This window comes from Alexandromys fortis, unplaced genomic scaffold, assembly GCF_014885135.2.
Source record: "Alexandromys fortis isolate MF-2015 unplaced genomic scaffold, M_Fortis_MF-2015_v1.1 scaffold_27, whole genome shotgun sequence".
Lineage (NCBI taxonomy): Eukaryota > Metazoa > Chordata > Mammalia > Rodentia > Cricetidae > Alexandromys > Alexandromys fortis.
Window position 1 is genome coordinate 14,490,947 of NW_026067952.1, and position 15,556 is coordinate 14,506,502.

Consider the following 15,556-nt stretch of genomic DNA (forward strand, 5'->3'; position numbering starts at 1 on the left):
TCCCCTGGAAGAGCAGTCAGCGCTCTTAACCACTGAACCGTTTCTCCAGTCCCTCCGTCCAGTTTTACTGAGGTAAAATGACAATGACTGAACATTCATGATAGGAATTCTAAACCTTCTTGCATTTTTATGATGCTATTAGTTCCTTTCTTTCTAGCAGAAAAATTTCTAGGCAAGACACATGTCTGGAGATTACTTTCAAAACTATTACTTTTCTCATGGAGTAAGTGACTCATTCATTGCCATCTGTCCCAAACAAGGTGTCAACTGGCTAAACTCTGTCTTTGTTTCTTACAGTAAGGCAAGCCTGCTTTGCTGTGAGCATTGCTGAGCTATCCCCAGCCCTCACACAGCACCCCGAGCTGGGACTCTGGGGCATGACATCTTTCTGCTTGGTTAACTTCAGCGTTTCACCATCCATTTCAGGTCACTGCCCCTAGCCTGGCCCATTTCCAAAGCTGACGGAGGCAGGGCCCTGCTCTGCTGCGGTGATTCCTACCCAGTCACACGCAACACAGCCCTCCATGCTCTTCAGCATGTCCGTCACAAAGCCACACTTCACCGCCATGGTCATCCTGATGATCCTGGCTGACAAGATGGCAGGTAACTCAGGTCTCCCTCAGGTTCTGGGCTCTCACAAGTACAACTGGTGTCCCAGTGACCTCTGAAAAGTCATGTATGTACGCCAGTATCTCAGGTAGGCTGTAGATGACACAGGACCAGCGGTGTCAGTATCCCCCTTCATTCTCACGGCCCACTTAAGGTTGTTGGCCTGTGTTCCTGGGACAGTGGAGACTCAAAACATGAAGGACACCAGGAAGAGCTGTAGCTGGGATGGGAACCTGAGTCACGGTAAAAGTGTGGGAGGTTCAGAGGAGAAAGGACAAGTTGCACATGGGAAAGAGAATTTGGGGTCAGGGCAGGGATTGTAAGACCATAGAGAAAGAGGGGGATTGAAAAAGTGAGTCTGGCTGAGCATGAGACAGGCGGTTCTGCTGTGGACCCAGGCTTGGCTGAGATTCCCATGTCATCTGGAGAGCGAACGCTGTTTGCTGCTGAATGGAGCTGGGAGGAGATTAGTGAAACCAGGAACTGGGGTAGAGAGGGGTCTGTGGTTCGACCCTGTCAGATGTAGCTATGATCTGGGGTTTGGATGAATGGGGGTTTGGATAACTTTTACTGAGCGTGTTCATGTTTGATTTTGTAAGCAAGGCTTGACTGGTTATCAGATGGGAAGAGTTTGATTGACATTATTTGTTGGTGGGTGTCTCACCGAGGCCACGTATATTTATCTGGATTAGCCTATGTTTGGGGGTGATTCTTAAGCTTCAATAAGACCCCGAATTCATCAAAGCAGGACTGTAGCTGTTACTGATGTGGAGAGATAAAGATTCATTAATATACTGTTGGTGACTGTGTTTCCATGTGCTGGTAATTCTCCTTACTGCACAGGTTTTAGGTTGAGGTGCCATCGATTTCTGGTTTTGTTTTTATGCCTGTACTTTTGAGATCAATGCAAACAAACTGTTCCAAGGCCACTATCAAGACTCTATTGTCCTTGGTGGTGGTATTTTGGGAGTCTTACAGTTTCACTTCTTAGGTCCATTTTAGTTGAGTTTTGTAGGTGGCATAAGGGTCTAACTTCATTCTTTTGTGTGTAGATATACAGTTTTCCCAACACCGTTCATCGAAGAGGTTATCCTCCTATAGGTAACTGCCCCAGTGACAGATCTATCACGCACTCTATTTTTAAAGTGGCATAGAGACCTGGAGCAGTGGCGCTCCTCTCTAATCCCTGCATGGGGGAGACAGAGGCAAGCATATCTCTGTGAGTCTGGGTCAGTCTGATCTATACAGTGAGCTCCAGGACAGTCAGAGAAAGACGCTTTCTCAAAACAAAACAAAACAAAACAAAGATGGCTTAGGGAAGATCTCTGCATAAGGATGAGTTAATAAACAAAAATAATATTAATAAGGGTATTGGAGGAAATCTTTAGTGGTGATAGAGAGTGGCGATAGTTTCATGGGTTTGTATTTATCTCCAAATTCAAGATGTATTGTTAAATATGTGCGGTCTATAATAATGCCCCCAGTCAAGTGGTTTTAGAAATAAATGGAAAGGATAAAAGTTGGGAGAAAATATCTGTTATTTTCCAACGTGGAGGAAGATTTTTGAGTGTGGTTTTAGTCACACTAAAGAACAGTAAATAACTTTAGGCCCTGAGGACAAATGACACCAGACAGATTCTCTGACGGATTCTTCTTTGACTATCCTGGAACCTTTGAAGCCCAGGCTGGCCTCGAGATCTGCCTGCCTCTGGAGCACTGGGATTAAAAGTGTATGCCACCACACCCGGCAAAGGGGATGTTTTTGACGTGTCTCTTGTCAAGCTCCGACACATGCAGAGACACTGGGCACAGTTGTGACCTGGCACTGTGGAGAACATGGGTGGTACCCTCATTCTGAGTGAGATCCGAGTCCCTGTATCTAGAGTTGCTGTCCTGCCTTAGCATTTTCTTCTTCCCCCTTTCACCCACTGTTTCTTTCTTTATTTCTCCTCCCAAGTTACTTCTCCTCTTCTTTTAGCCACCTGACAGAGGACCCCTGTTCTCCTGTGCAGTAAAGCTCGTGTTGGAACAGTGATGGGAAATACGGGTGTGCTTGTGAGAAATGACACGTGAAGACAGCACGCCATGCCTCAAAAGCCGCACACAGTGCCGCTTCTCGTGGCTTTATGGCTGTCACCAGGCAGGATTTGTGAGCAGAAGCTGTCCCTGACCACCCTTTCCACCGGGACAATCAAAGTCATCTTTTCCTTTTCTTGCTCCAAACATGCATATCAAATTGAATTGTTTGATGCCAAGACCGCCTTTAACTATAAGTTCCTGGCACTGAGCTGAGGATGAGGTAGCTTGAACAAACATTTGTTGAATGGATGAAGGAAAGCCTGCGTGACCGATGGCTGACTTACGTGGCCAGGAAGAACCTTAGGAAGTAGATGGGGACAGCCACGTCCGGCCACACAGGTGGTCGAGAAATATGTGTCGTGTTGATTTGGGGGTCAATGTGGAGTTTGTTAGAAAGGGGCAAAGCAACACTGAGAGATGGCTCGGCGGTTAAGAGCATTTACTGCTCTTGCAGAGGTCCAAGTTCCTTTCCAGCACCCATATTAGGTAACTCATAACCACCTGTGACTCTAGCTCCACGGGATCAGATGCTCTCTTCTGGACTCTACAGGTTCTTGTACATACACGCTCAAATTCACACATATAAACACATTAAAAGTAAAATCATTTTCTAAAAGTAAGGTTCCAGATCACATCTTCTGTTTTTTTTTAACATTTTATTTTATTTTTATGGATGTATATATGTGTGTAACAAACGTGTGTTGGTGCCCATGAAGGCCAGAAGAGGGTGTCACATCCGCTGGTTGCAGGCAGTCGCGAGCCTCCTGATATGGGTGATGAGAACCAAGCCCAATGTCCTCTGCAACAGCAGTCAGCCTGTATTGCTCATTTTTTGAGTCGTGACTATTTATTTTGCTCCCGAAACATTTCAGCTGGCAGTGACGGTGGCTGAACTAGGGTTAGACTCTCATTTCAGGCAGGAGCTGCCCCTGCTCTGGCTTCAGCTAAGGGCATCCTGAATCAGCTACGCTAGAGGCACGCGTGTAATCCCCAAGCAGTGAGATCTCATTAGCTTCCTGGTGCAAATCTCCCCTTCCCCATCTCTCCCTGGGGAGACTAGGCTTAGAGAGTTGAGGCGTACACTGTGCAGTGGCTCAGAGGCAAGGCTGAGCCCCCAAACGGCTCCTGCGGCTTTAGTTGGAGGTAGGGAGATCACTAAAGGTGACTTGAATATGGCAGCACAAGAGCGTTGGTGGTGACGCAGGACAGCGTGGGGTTAGAAAGAGCAGAGCAGAGGCTGTCCGTGCCTATAGTAAATTTTTTATTGCAAAAATGACTTACTTTTTGAGCCACTGTAGGCTAAATCCTCCTGGGATGGCGAAGAGACTAAGACATAACGGCTCATCTGACCTCTAGTCCTCAGTCTATATATCCCCAGCCACTCTCTGCGACTTGGACCAGCAGGTCATTCTTCAGTGACAGGGTCTTAAGCAGGAGGGCCAGGAGATAAGACAAAGATGGGAAAGCTGGGTCAGAGGTCTTGCATAAGCTGTCTTATGCCAAGCAAGTTTTCTAAGATGTGCAGCCACTTATATACTGCTTTCAGGGAGGAAAAGGAACCAAGGTCAGCAGAGAGCTAAATCAAGCAGTGTTGGCAAAGAGAACACAGGCTCCCTCAGACACAGCTGACTTAGTACTGATAACCACAGCCCTTCAGTGGGGAAAGTGGTTCCCAGGAACCAAAACCATAACTCCTCGAAGGCCCTGACCCCAGCTCCAACCCAGACCTTGCCACGTCCGCCCCTGGGCAAGCACTCAGACCCTTTGAGCTTTCTTCAGGGCCTCCAGGAGAGCCCGGGATTGGTCTGGCTCCCAACACCTCCTGGGGTGTGTCTTCATCAAATGGGGGGGGTCACAGTAGGTTTTTATGAGGGTTTTCTGAAACACATTTAATAAAAACTCAGAGACAGAAAGTGGGGTTCAACCTAAAGGTCACTGACTCTTTACCTCGACCTCAGTCCAAACCGGCGATCCTGCCTCCAGGAATCTCAGAATGAGACTGAGACTGAGAGCTGTCTCCTCCTGTTTTATAATCCTCTCTAGGGCTGGGATTAAGGGCATGCATCACTACCTCCTGGTTTCTATGGCAACTAGTGTGGCTACTGGGATTAAAGATGTGTGTTACCGCTGCCTGATCTGTAAATCTGACCAGTGGGGCTGTTTGACTGTCTGATCTTCAGGCTAGCTTTATTTGTTAAAATACAAACGAAATGCCACTACAGTTCTCTGTGGCATCACTCGAGAAATCGTCACACAAAGGAGATGCCATGCTGAGTGATACTTTGATCACATTCTGACAATAAACTTTACTGTGAGTTGGAGGGCAGACTAAGGACAGATAGGAGACAGGAAGTAGTAAGGCGGGGCTGAGGGGATCTCAATCATTCTGGGACTGAGGAATGGAAGCAAGAGGGGGTCACTGGCGGCTTCTCTGATCATTCGTGTTCTTACCCCATATCTGACTCCCATTTTTTTAATTGATAAAGAATAATTAGATAAACACTTCAACAGCAGTGAATGCTTGTATTGTGTTTATTTTTTCTCTCTCTCTCTCTCTCTCTCTCTCACATCTTCTCCTTTGTTGTAAGAGCCAATTGTTGACTAGTACTTAGAAAATGCCAACTGTGTGCCAGGAACTTTGGGGTTTTCAGTCATGGAGCCTGGATGCTGTGCACACTGCTGGATGGCCAGTATGCAGCTATCACGGCAGGCTTTAGCCACACGGAGCGTGCGTGTGGAATAGCCTCATGTGGTGAGAACAGCTGAGTTCACTCAGCATGTGGCTCCCTGAGGAAAACCCGTAGGACCCACGAGCCGGTCACCAGTGTGTGGCTATGCGCACACTGCACCTATTTCTTTGGGGGACATGCACAGAGATATGTGGGGAACACGTTCGTGCCTGTTTCATGGCATCCAGTGATGCCCCCCCTCGGTCCAAACATGTGTGTTTCTGGATCACTAGAGGCACACAGAACATGCCCAGTGTGTACCCAGGGTGGCAGGGCATGGATCCAGGGCTTTAGGAAAAATGTCCGTGTTAATGGTGCCATATATTTAATTACAATAAGTGATTTGATTACATTAGTAATTCATATAATATTTATAATGTATATACTTATATAATAAAGTAACGTTTAATTACTTATTAAATGCTTGATGATTTTGTGGATGTTCCATGTGTGATACTTTATCGTCACAAAACCCTTAGGGACTTGGCCCTGTTGGTTCTTCCGTTGTAAAAATGGTACAGTGGAGGGCCAGAGGCTTGAAGGAAGCCGTGTAAGCATGGAGCTAGAAAGGAAAAGAGCTCAGGTCTGACTCCAGATGTTTTGATTCTGGGGCCTGGGCTCAAAGGGACTGTTTCATTTCAGTAACAATTTCTATATCTGACATCGCCACTGCACAGAAACTAAACACGGCTATGTCTTCCCCAGGTGGCCTGTTCGGATTCCGCATCAGCAAGAGGCCTTGGATTCCATGTGAACTTTACCACGGCGTATGCAGAAACTCCTGTGAGAAATACGAGATCCAATACTTAACCTGCTCAAACAACAGAAAATGCTGCCTCAAATTTCCTACGTAAATTTCCAGTTTCTAACTCTGTGAAGGAGTCCAGCTTGCCCACCACAAATGCTTCAAGCTACTCTCAAGTTTGAGTCAAGCATCATCCCTTCCTGTAGTAATTTCTCCTATGATCTGGAAGGCTCTCTCATAAAAACGCACTCCTTATCATGCGTGTCTCTCTCTGTTCATAGCCGCCACTGGTCAGGGCAATCACTGACTTTAAACATGAGGTTACTTTAAAGCCCAAGTGCTGTTACTCCAGGACACAAGTTTTGCATTATGCCCACTTCTCGGGCAGTTGTCTTACCTGCCTAGCAGTTTTGCCAAGTTGAAACATCCTTGGTGGAAGCCCCTTGAGAAGTTTAAAAAGAAGGCTTAAGACTCAGGAGGTGAACAACTCAAAAGTCTCAGGAAGTCCCTGAAATGTACCAGATTCACAAGACACCCCCACAAGGTTACATAAGCAGTAAAGAGATTGAAGAGACACTCTGACTTGTCAATTTTCCTGTGAGTTGAGTAAATGAGAGAATATGTACGGGGGCCAGATAGTACCCTGATAGGCAGGCAGATAGGAAAAGACATCAGAAATAAACAATATGGCATCCTTCCTGCTTCTTCTTCCCCCAGGACAAATATTGGCAGAGTTCCTTGACACTTCCCCTAATATGGTGGGCACTCTTGCAGCTGACCTGCCCAGACATGTCCCAGGCAGGCCTGGACAGGAGTGTGAACCAACCATCCTGTTCTCCTTTGTTCAGATCCAACAGATCAGCTGATCCAAAATGAGGAAAGGAGGGGCCATCTCAGGCCACCAGAAGCACTTCCGACCCCCAGCCCTCCACAAAGAGACAGAGCTCAGACGCTGAATCCCCTCCTCACTTGTGAGGCGTGTGTGTGTGTGTGTGTGTGTGTGTGTGTGTGTGTGTGTGTGTACACCCGCACGCGCACGCACTCTTGCTTTAGACTTCTTAGCTCTCCAGGACAGTTATTTAGTTCCTGCTTTTTCATTCTTCAGTCAGTGGAGAAAAGGAACCTGACCCAAGAGCCCTAACTGGCAACACTGAGAGCTCCAGAGTTCCAGGTTTTGTGAACTTTTGCCCATTTGGGTTGGATATCTTGGTGATGCAGCTGCCTTTGAGTGGCCCATTCTCCCGTGAGTTACCCCTTACCCTTCCCTCATCCCCCACCTTAGTTTTGAGACAAGGCCTCTCACTGAACTGTGAGCTTGCTGTGTCAGTTAGATGGGCTGACCAGCCAGCCCCAGGGAGCCACCTATCTCCACCTTCCCGATGCTGGGTGACAGACATGTACCACCATACCCAGCTTTTATATGAATATAGGGGATCTGAACTCAGGTCTTCACGCTTAAACAGCAAGTGCGTTACCCACCGAGCCAGCTCCCGGGCCTGGCTTATTTCCCCTTTATTTTGTCTGTTTGTAAATGAAACTGTAAGGTGGTTTTCTGGGGTGTAGTGTTCAGATTTAGGGATGTGTGCTGACACGGTTAAACTCAAGACCCAGGAATCTGAAAGTGAGCCTGGAAGCAAGCAACATTCATCCAGGGTTTCTTCGCCTTGAGTTCAGCTTCTCTTAACAGTGTTCTGGAATCTGCAAACCAAAGACACTCTTTCCCCACAAGCTGCTCTTAGTGGCGGTGCTGATGATACTGTAGCAGCAGAAGGCAAACCAGAACAGAGCAGTGCTGTTACTAGGTGCCAGCCACTGTTGTGTAAAGTACTTTAACAATGTAAAGGTGTGTTTCATTTGTTTCTGCGGCATTTGCTTAATCATGAAAAGATGTAGTGTGTTTGATTCACCTTGCCTGCCCAAGGCACCTGATTGGTCTAATAAAAGGCTGAATGGTCAATAGCTAGGCAGGCAGAGTAGATAAATAAGAGGAGGGATCTAGGCTTGAGAGAAAAAAGAAGGAGGAGAAGGAAGAGGAGGAAGAGGAAAAGGAGGAAGAGGAGGAGGAGGAGGGGGAGAGGAGGAGGAAGGGGGGGGGGAAGACGTGCATGCCTGGGGCCAAAAGCCAGGAGGCTGCCAGACAGATAGACAGATATAGAGACAGTAGGAATAAGATACACAGAAGAAAGAAACAATAAAAAGCTCAAGGCAAAAGGTAGATAAAGAGAAACAGAGTAATTTAAGTTAAAAGAATTATCCAAAATGGGGCCTACGCTAGGCTAAGCATTCATAACTTACAAGAAGTCTCCATGTTATGATTTGGGAGCTGGCTGATGGCTCCAAAGAAAAAAACCTGGTACAAGCCACCTTGTAATTCCTTTTTGAGACAAAGTCCCCCACAAGTCTGGAACTCAACACTTGAGAAAGGCTGGCTAGTCAGTGAGTCTCCCATCCTGCTCCCCAACACCAGGACTGAAAGCACCCAGCTTTCCTAAGTGAGTGCTGAGAGTCAAATGCAGGCCCTCGGGCTTACACACCAAGCACTTCACCAATCGAGCCATCTCCCCAGCCCCACTTTGGAAATATTTATTTATTTATTTATTTATTTATTTATTTATTTATTTATTATGTATACAATATTCTGTCTGTGTGTATGACTGCAGGCCAGAAGAGGGCACCAGACCTCATTACAGATGGTTGTGAGCCACCATGTGGTTGCTGGGAATTGAACTCAGGACCTTTGGAAGAGCAGGCAATGCTCTTAACCTCTGAGCCATCTCTCCAGTCCCCTTTGGAAATTTTTAAAAGCAAAATTAAAACTTTCAGATTTGGATTTCAGGGCAGCATTTAGGACATGACCGCCACAGGGTGTTTGCATTCGTTTAATTGCTGTCATTAAAAAGTACCACCAACTGGGTGACTTGAGTTTATTTTCTCACAATTCTGAGGACAAAGTCCAAAGTGCAAATATCAGTAGAGCTGGTTCTCTTTGGCATCTCTCCTTGACTGGCCGATGACCAGGGTCTTCCTGGGTCTTATCAGGACACTTCTGTGTGTCACAATGATTTGAAAACAATTAGGTCTGAACTTTCTCTCATGAGAACATTAATCATACAGCATTAGGGCCCACCCGAACAATCCCATTGTACTTCCATTTCAGAGATGAGCCGAAGCCACAACTGGTAAGAAGGCTTAGCCTGCCCTACAGATGTGTCCAGATTTCCTCCACATCCTCCTCACTTCTACGTAACTGTGAGTCTGGAGACATGTTGACACAGTGTGTACTCCTTAGGAAGAGCAGGACACCCAATGACATGGATCCAAAACATCTTTTTGTTCCCAAGGATCTTGACAAGGATAGAAGGACACTAAGGATAGGACAAGACTGGGGTGCCCAGTACATATCCTAAAGGACCTTAGCACCCCAAAGAACACTGGAAACTGGGCATGCAAGTGTTAGATGCATCTTTGGAGTCTGGACACAATGACTAGAGGCAAGGATGGGGTCAAGGCATGCACATCTAACCTGGGAGCTCCTCTCCGGGTCCCATACTAACAGTTGACACTGCTGTCACTGGACCCTGGCAGGGTCCTCTGCCCCATGCATTGTCACTGGATTCACCTGTCGGTGATTTCAATAAAGCCTCCACCTCACGGGACAACTCTAGCTATTTCCTTAGTGTCTGGGGGAACCTGGCCCACTTCCCTAGCCTAGCTGGGCTATTCCACCACTGCATCTCCCTAAGAGATGGACAAACCCAAGATCCAGTCTCTTGTTTGCTCTGCCATTCAAGTGCTAACCAGGCCCAACCCTGTGTAGCTACTGAGACCTAGCAGGTGCACTCAGGGTGTGACGGCTGTCGACTCCACACGCTAGACGTCCCAAGGACATCTGTGAAATTCCTCCTTGTAGGATTACAGTGGAGGAGGGAACACGTGATGTAAACAGATGAGGAAATGCATTGAGAAGTAATCAGAAGGACTGTCCTGCCTCCTCAAACTATGCAACTTCATTTCCTCTTCTGACCAAGGAGCATCGTATTTATTCCTTGCACATAATAAAGATTTTAGCATAGGCTAAGCTGTCTGTTGTTTTTACTGTTTTCATCCCCCGTCTTCTTGGGGCAGGAGTGGCTGCTTCCTGGTCACTGGACACGACCGACCATCTCTGGGCAGTCCTCTGTGATTATGGACTTTGGGACTGAAAGGCCACCAAGCAAAGTGTGGGGCAAAGCATTAAGCTAGAAAGGGAAGAGGGGATCTTCTGGATCCTATTGGTTCATCCTGTCTCTCTAGGAAGAGACATCACATAAGAATCTGCAGCCAAGGTGCAGTTTACACCTGGAAACTTTCAGGGACTAGGAGCTTCTGCTCACAGTCTCGGGGATGCAGGAATTAGATGCCACCAAGTTCTCATGCTATAAGAACCAATATTTTCAACTGATATTATTGGCTGTGTTATCCAACCCCAAAAAGTGCTAGACGATGGGCTAAAGGCTGACATGAACTCCTTCCCCTCAGTGCTGGGGTCAAAGCCAACACTGGGGAGCTGGCTTATGTAGATGCCCTGGGGTCAAAGCCAACACTGGGGAGCTGGCTTATGTAGATGCCCTGTTACAGCTCTGTACCTCAGACTCCTTGCAATGAACATGGATTAATGAGCCCCCTGCAGCCCAGCAGCGCCTAAAGATTAGAGCAGGGGATCTTCGTGTCCCTACTTGGCCCTGATGACTGTTGAACTCTCAGGCTGGGAGTCTGACATGATACATACCTTTCTTTGGCGGGTCTTTGACTGGAGGCAAGTAATATAGTTTCGACTTTGATATTTGGACACAGCAAACAGTGAAGTCCCCACATCTCTCTTTCTTCTTCTCATTTGTCCTGCATTCACGTCTGCATTTGCCCATTCCATAAAAGCACGTTCTCAGCCACCCGTCTGTCAAAGGGAGCAGAGAGGGATCCTGAAGTATGTGAGGACACACCCGTATATCCTGAGGATGTCAGCAGGTGGGCCCGTGAGAACAGTGGGTTCCCGGGGTATTGAGACCCCAATGTAAATTACAAATTCTCTCTCCTTGTATTCCCCCAAAGTTCTCTCCTGGGAGGTAAGCTAGTTCTCTCTCATCAGGACACTCAAACCAGAAAATCAAGTTCATCTCAACTTCCCAGTCCACATCAGTATCCCATGAGCCCCGTGCACTGGCACTCTCTGGACTGTCTCATAGCCGCAGCTCCCTCCTCTGCCTCAATTGTTCTCTCCGGAGTTTAGCCCAGTTTGTGATCAGTGCTAATCAAAAATGGATTTTTTTCTTCTTCCCATCCCCCTTTCTCTAGAGCAACAACAAATGATTGACAAAGACCTTCACCTTGCAAGGTTGACCCAGCAGCAAATGATGCAGCTGGGGTGAGGAGCTGACTCAGCCGGCGAAGCACTTGCTACCTAAGTATGAGGATGTGAGTTGGGGCTGTCGGTTCCCACATAAAAGTTGGGCACAGCAGCACACATCTGTAACCCCATCACTGGGGCAGTGGGACCAGGGAGACCTCTGGGTCTACTGGCCAGCCAATCTAGCCAATCTCCGAGTTCCAGGTTTAGAGAGAGTGCTATCTCAAAAAATAAGGTAGTACCAGGCATGGTGGGCACGCCTTTAAATCCCAGAACTTGGAGGGCAGTGGCAGGAGGATCTCTGAGTTTCAATGAAAGCGAATTCCAGGACAATCAGGGCCATACAGTGAGACACTATCCCAAATAATAATTAACGATCATCTTATTATTGCATGGAGCGTGACTCCAGAAGACATCTGATGATCGATGGCTGCTACGCACGTTCAGTCTGAAATCTAGACTCCCCTACCCTAACAACACCTTCATGCCTTTAGCCCACGATGAACCAATGTCCACCCACACATTTCCCACCACGTGTTCTAAGAACAAGATGCCTCCTCTGCTTGCTTCAAGGGAGAGGTGCAGTAAGCATGCTGGCTACTGTAAGGCATGGTACCAGTGGACGGGACTGAAGTGAGAGGCTGGGTTCAGACAGGAGATACTGGAAGCAGAGGCACTGATGTGCGCTGCGGGGGATGGTGCGGGCGCGGGCTACCTCGAGGCACTTGCTTTCTCTGTGCCTGCATTCCCCAGCCTCCCTAAAAAGAAGCATCACCTTGGCCACAGGCAGCCCACAGGAAAGCACACTGGCATCCTCCACCCTCCTGTTCTCTTCTCCCGCCTCCTGTTGCCTCCTACCTCCCTCTGTTCCCTCCTCCTGTATACCCTTTTCCCTCCTGCCTTACTGCTCACCTCTCGCCCTCTCTCCTCTGTTCCCTCCCTTCTCTCTTTCCTCCCTCCTACCTTCCCCTTTTTCCTTCCTTCCTCCCTCCCTTCCTTCTTCCCCTCCTCCTCCTTTCTTTCTTCCCTATCACCATCCATCTGCTCTTGCCTTCCTCCCCTCTTTCCTCCCAGCACTGGAGGGTGAACTCAGAGCCTCACCCGATCCCCAAGCAACTCTACCACCACGCTAGATCCAGTCCCAAAGATGCAGGCACAGTATGGTTCTCTCTCAGCAGACCTCAGCAGCTCCCGCTTTCCCCTTCTCACCACGGCTTGGTTACCTGGGGAAGTCTGAGCCAGGACCACAAGGACAGCTAAGGTCAGAAACCAGAGCTTAATGTGTCCTGAGAGGGCTGAGGAGCGAGTCGGCAGCATGCTGAATGTGCTGGGAAAATTCCGACTGCTTTTGGTTTTAATGACCGAGGTAGGGCCTAGTCACGGGCAATAAATCTGAGGCTGGCAGAGAGCTGCACCACCCGGACTGCCTTCTACAGGTCACCACTGAAAGTGACTCATGCAGTGTGCAGGGTCAGCTCTGGAATCCCTCTGGCAAGGGGCCAGCAAGCCCGCTGCTTTGTGGACAGTGAGGATCTAGGCCCCCAAGAAGTCTTCCCTGCCGCTCTCCTGCCTGGTTCTGCCCCATGTTTGCCACGGGTGGAGCTGAGTTTTTCTAGCTTACCGTCCCACATACTGGTGGCCTCGAGGGACAACTGTGAGCCTGAGAGCCCTGCAGGGGCAGACTAGTGTCATCTCTGTGTGCCCAGCGCATGCGGAGCAGGTGCTGCTAATCTTGGGCAGTATTCCAACACCAGCACCGACTGGACTCATAGAGTCAGCAATAATAGATAGCAATAGAAGGGGAGAGGTGGAGGTCATGTTGGGGTGCAGGGTGTGTGTGGGAAGGGGTGCTGGGGTGGGTAGAATCAGGGTACACTGTTTACGTGTGTGAAATTGTCAAACAAAAGGATTTCTTTTAAAAAGCATTGGCTGGACAGGCAGGTGGGCTGTAGATGGGGCTCAGTTGACAGAGCTGGCCTGGCAGAAGCCCAACCTTCGGCTCCATTCCAGAACGGGGGAGGTAGGTGAAGGCAGGAGGATCAGAAGTTCAAGGTCATCCTCAATTGTGGAGTGAGTTCAAGGCCAGCCTGGGCTATGTAAGAGCCTGTATCCAAATAAATAAAAAGCAGGAGGAAGAAGATGGAGAATAAGCAGTGTGTGACCTTTATTCATATCCCACAGACCACGTGCAGAGTCAAAGGGTGAGCAGGGCAGAAACAAGCTGGGTGACAGCTCATATGTGTGTGTGTGCACGTGCGTGTGTGTGTTGTGTAATAATATAGTGCATATGGTATGAATGTATGTGTGAGGTGTGTGTATGGCATTGTGTGCATGTGTCTGTGATATGTGTGTAGTGTGACATGGTGTGAATGTGTATGTGCGCTGTGTAATAATATGATGCATGTGGTATGAATGTATGTGTGAGGTGTGTGTATGGCATGGTGTGCATGTTTCTGTGATATGTGTATGGTGTGACATGGTGTGAATGTGTGTGTGTGTGGTGTGGTGTGGTGTGGTGTGGTGTGGTGTGGTGTGGCATCTGTAGTTACTTTAGGCAGAGTAGTTGAGAAAGGAATCTATGAGGAAGTGACATTAAATGAAACCTGAATGTCCCGAGGACTTGACTCATCTAAATAGAGTCTTCCAGGCAGAGAGAACAGAGAGGGCAGAGCCCCAAGGCAGGAAAGCTCAAGGCTGAGATCCCAGAAATGGCAGGGCCACCTGCATCGGACCTTATATGGCCTTACGGGATTCGTTCAGGCTGAGATATGGGGCCAGGGTTACTTTTAAGTGATATTTCAAATCTGACTTCATTTTCTCCACCTGAAACGTATCTGGGCTGGATGGCATGCCCTGGGGTGTGCTGGTGTCGCTGGCAGCGTGATTTGTAGGTGGCAAAGAAAAGCATGTTTAATTCTCACAGGAGGACAAGTCAGAGCCCAGATCTGGTGCTATTTTACATAACACCGTTCAGGCTGGTAAAACGGGGTGATCTCTGGGAAAAACAAGAAACATCAGGCTGTAGAGGGCCTGGCAAAGAGTTCGCAAGATGAAACCCAAACAACCGAGGTTTGTGAGGAAAAACTGGTAATGATCGTTCTGTGGAACTGGAGACTGAAGCTCAGGGAGGGCAGCTGACTTCATTGGGGACACACGGTTACCAGGATCCTTCCTGGTCACTCAAGCCTTCACCTCACCATCTGTGATCTACATCTTTTGAGATTCTGAGAATGCTGAGTGTGTGGAATCTTAGTCTGTGGCTTTCTGGGTCTGCTGTTTGATTTGGAGTTTGTTCCTTTCATTGCTGAGTGGCAGTCCACAGTATGAAACATTTATGTCGTATTTTCTAGGATAGAAGTATTATTTCTCACTCGCTTTTTGAGGCAGCATCACGCTGTAGTAGCTCAGGCTGGCCTTCAGCTCATGGCGTTAACCCCAGTTGGCCTCAAGCTCCATCCTTGTGACTTGAGCTCCCGAATGCAGTGATCCACCCAGCTGCATTTCACAGTTTGCATCCTAGAATGCCGTGTCTTCCTGGTCTCAAACTATACTTCTTTTTTGATTGTTTGTTTTGTTCATTTTTTGTTTTTCGAGACAGGGTTTCTCTGTAGCTTTGGAGCCTGTCTTGGAACCAGCTCTTATAGACTCACAGAGCTCAGCCTGCCACTGCCTCCCGAGTGCTGAGATTAAAGGCATGCACCACCACTGTCCGGCTCAAATTGTACTTCTTCACTGGCTAATGATGTTGGACATCTTTTTTTTTTTGCTTCTTTTTTTAATTTTTTTCTTTTATTATTATTATTAAAAATTTCCACCTCCTCCCATTTTCCTCCCCCATTCCTCACTTCCCCTCCCCCTCCCTCTCCAGTCCAAAGAGCACCCAGGGTTCCCTGCCCTGTGGGAAGTCCAAGGTCCCCCCTCTATCCAGGTCTAGGAAGGTGTGCATCCAAACAGACTAGGCTCCCACAAAGCCAGTACATGCAGTAGGATCAAAACCCAGTGCTATTGTCC

At 48.0% G+C, this 15,556-nt stretch overlaps 2 protein-coding genes across 2 annotated transcripts; one reads left to right on the forward strand and one right to left on the reverse strand.

Annotated features, from left to right (window-relative positions):
- Positions 1-479: 479 nt before the first annotated feature.
- On the forward strand, positions 480-6,677 carry Defb116 (defensin beta 116). Its single transcript, XM_050151250.1, has 2 exons — positions 480-603; positions 6,123-6,677. Exons 1-2 carry the CDS (start codon positions 525-527, stop codon positions 6,269-6,271), a joined length of 228 nt encoding a protein of 75 aa, XP_050007207.1. The 5' UTR covers positions 480-524; the 3' UTR covers positions 6,272-6,677.
- A 2,368-nt stretch (positions 6,678-9,045) lies between these two features.
- On the reverse strand, positions 9,046-12,896 carry Defb115 (defensin beta 115). The gene is made up of 3 exons (XM_050150693.1): positions 12,769-12,896; positions 10,931-11,095; positions 9,046-9,208 (listed from the first exon to the last, which is right to left on the reverse strand). Exons 1-3 carry the CDS (start codon positions 12,860-12,862, stop codon positions 9,198-9,200), a joined length of 270 nt encoding a protein of 89 aa, XP_050006650.1. The 5' UTR covers positions 12,863-12,896; the 3' UTR covers positions 9,046-9,197.
- Between the last annotated feature and the right edge of the window lie 2,660 nt (positions 12,897-15,556).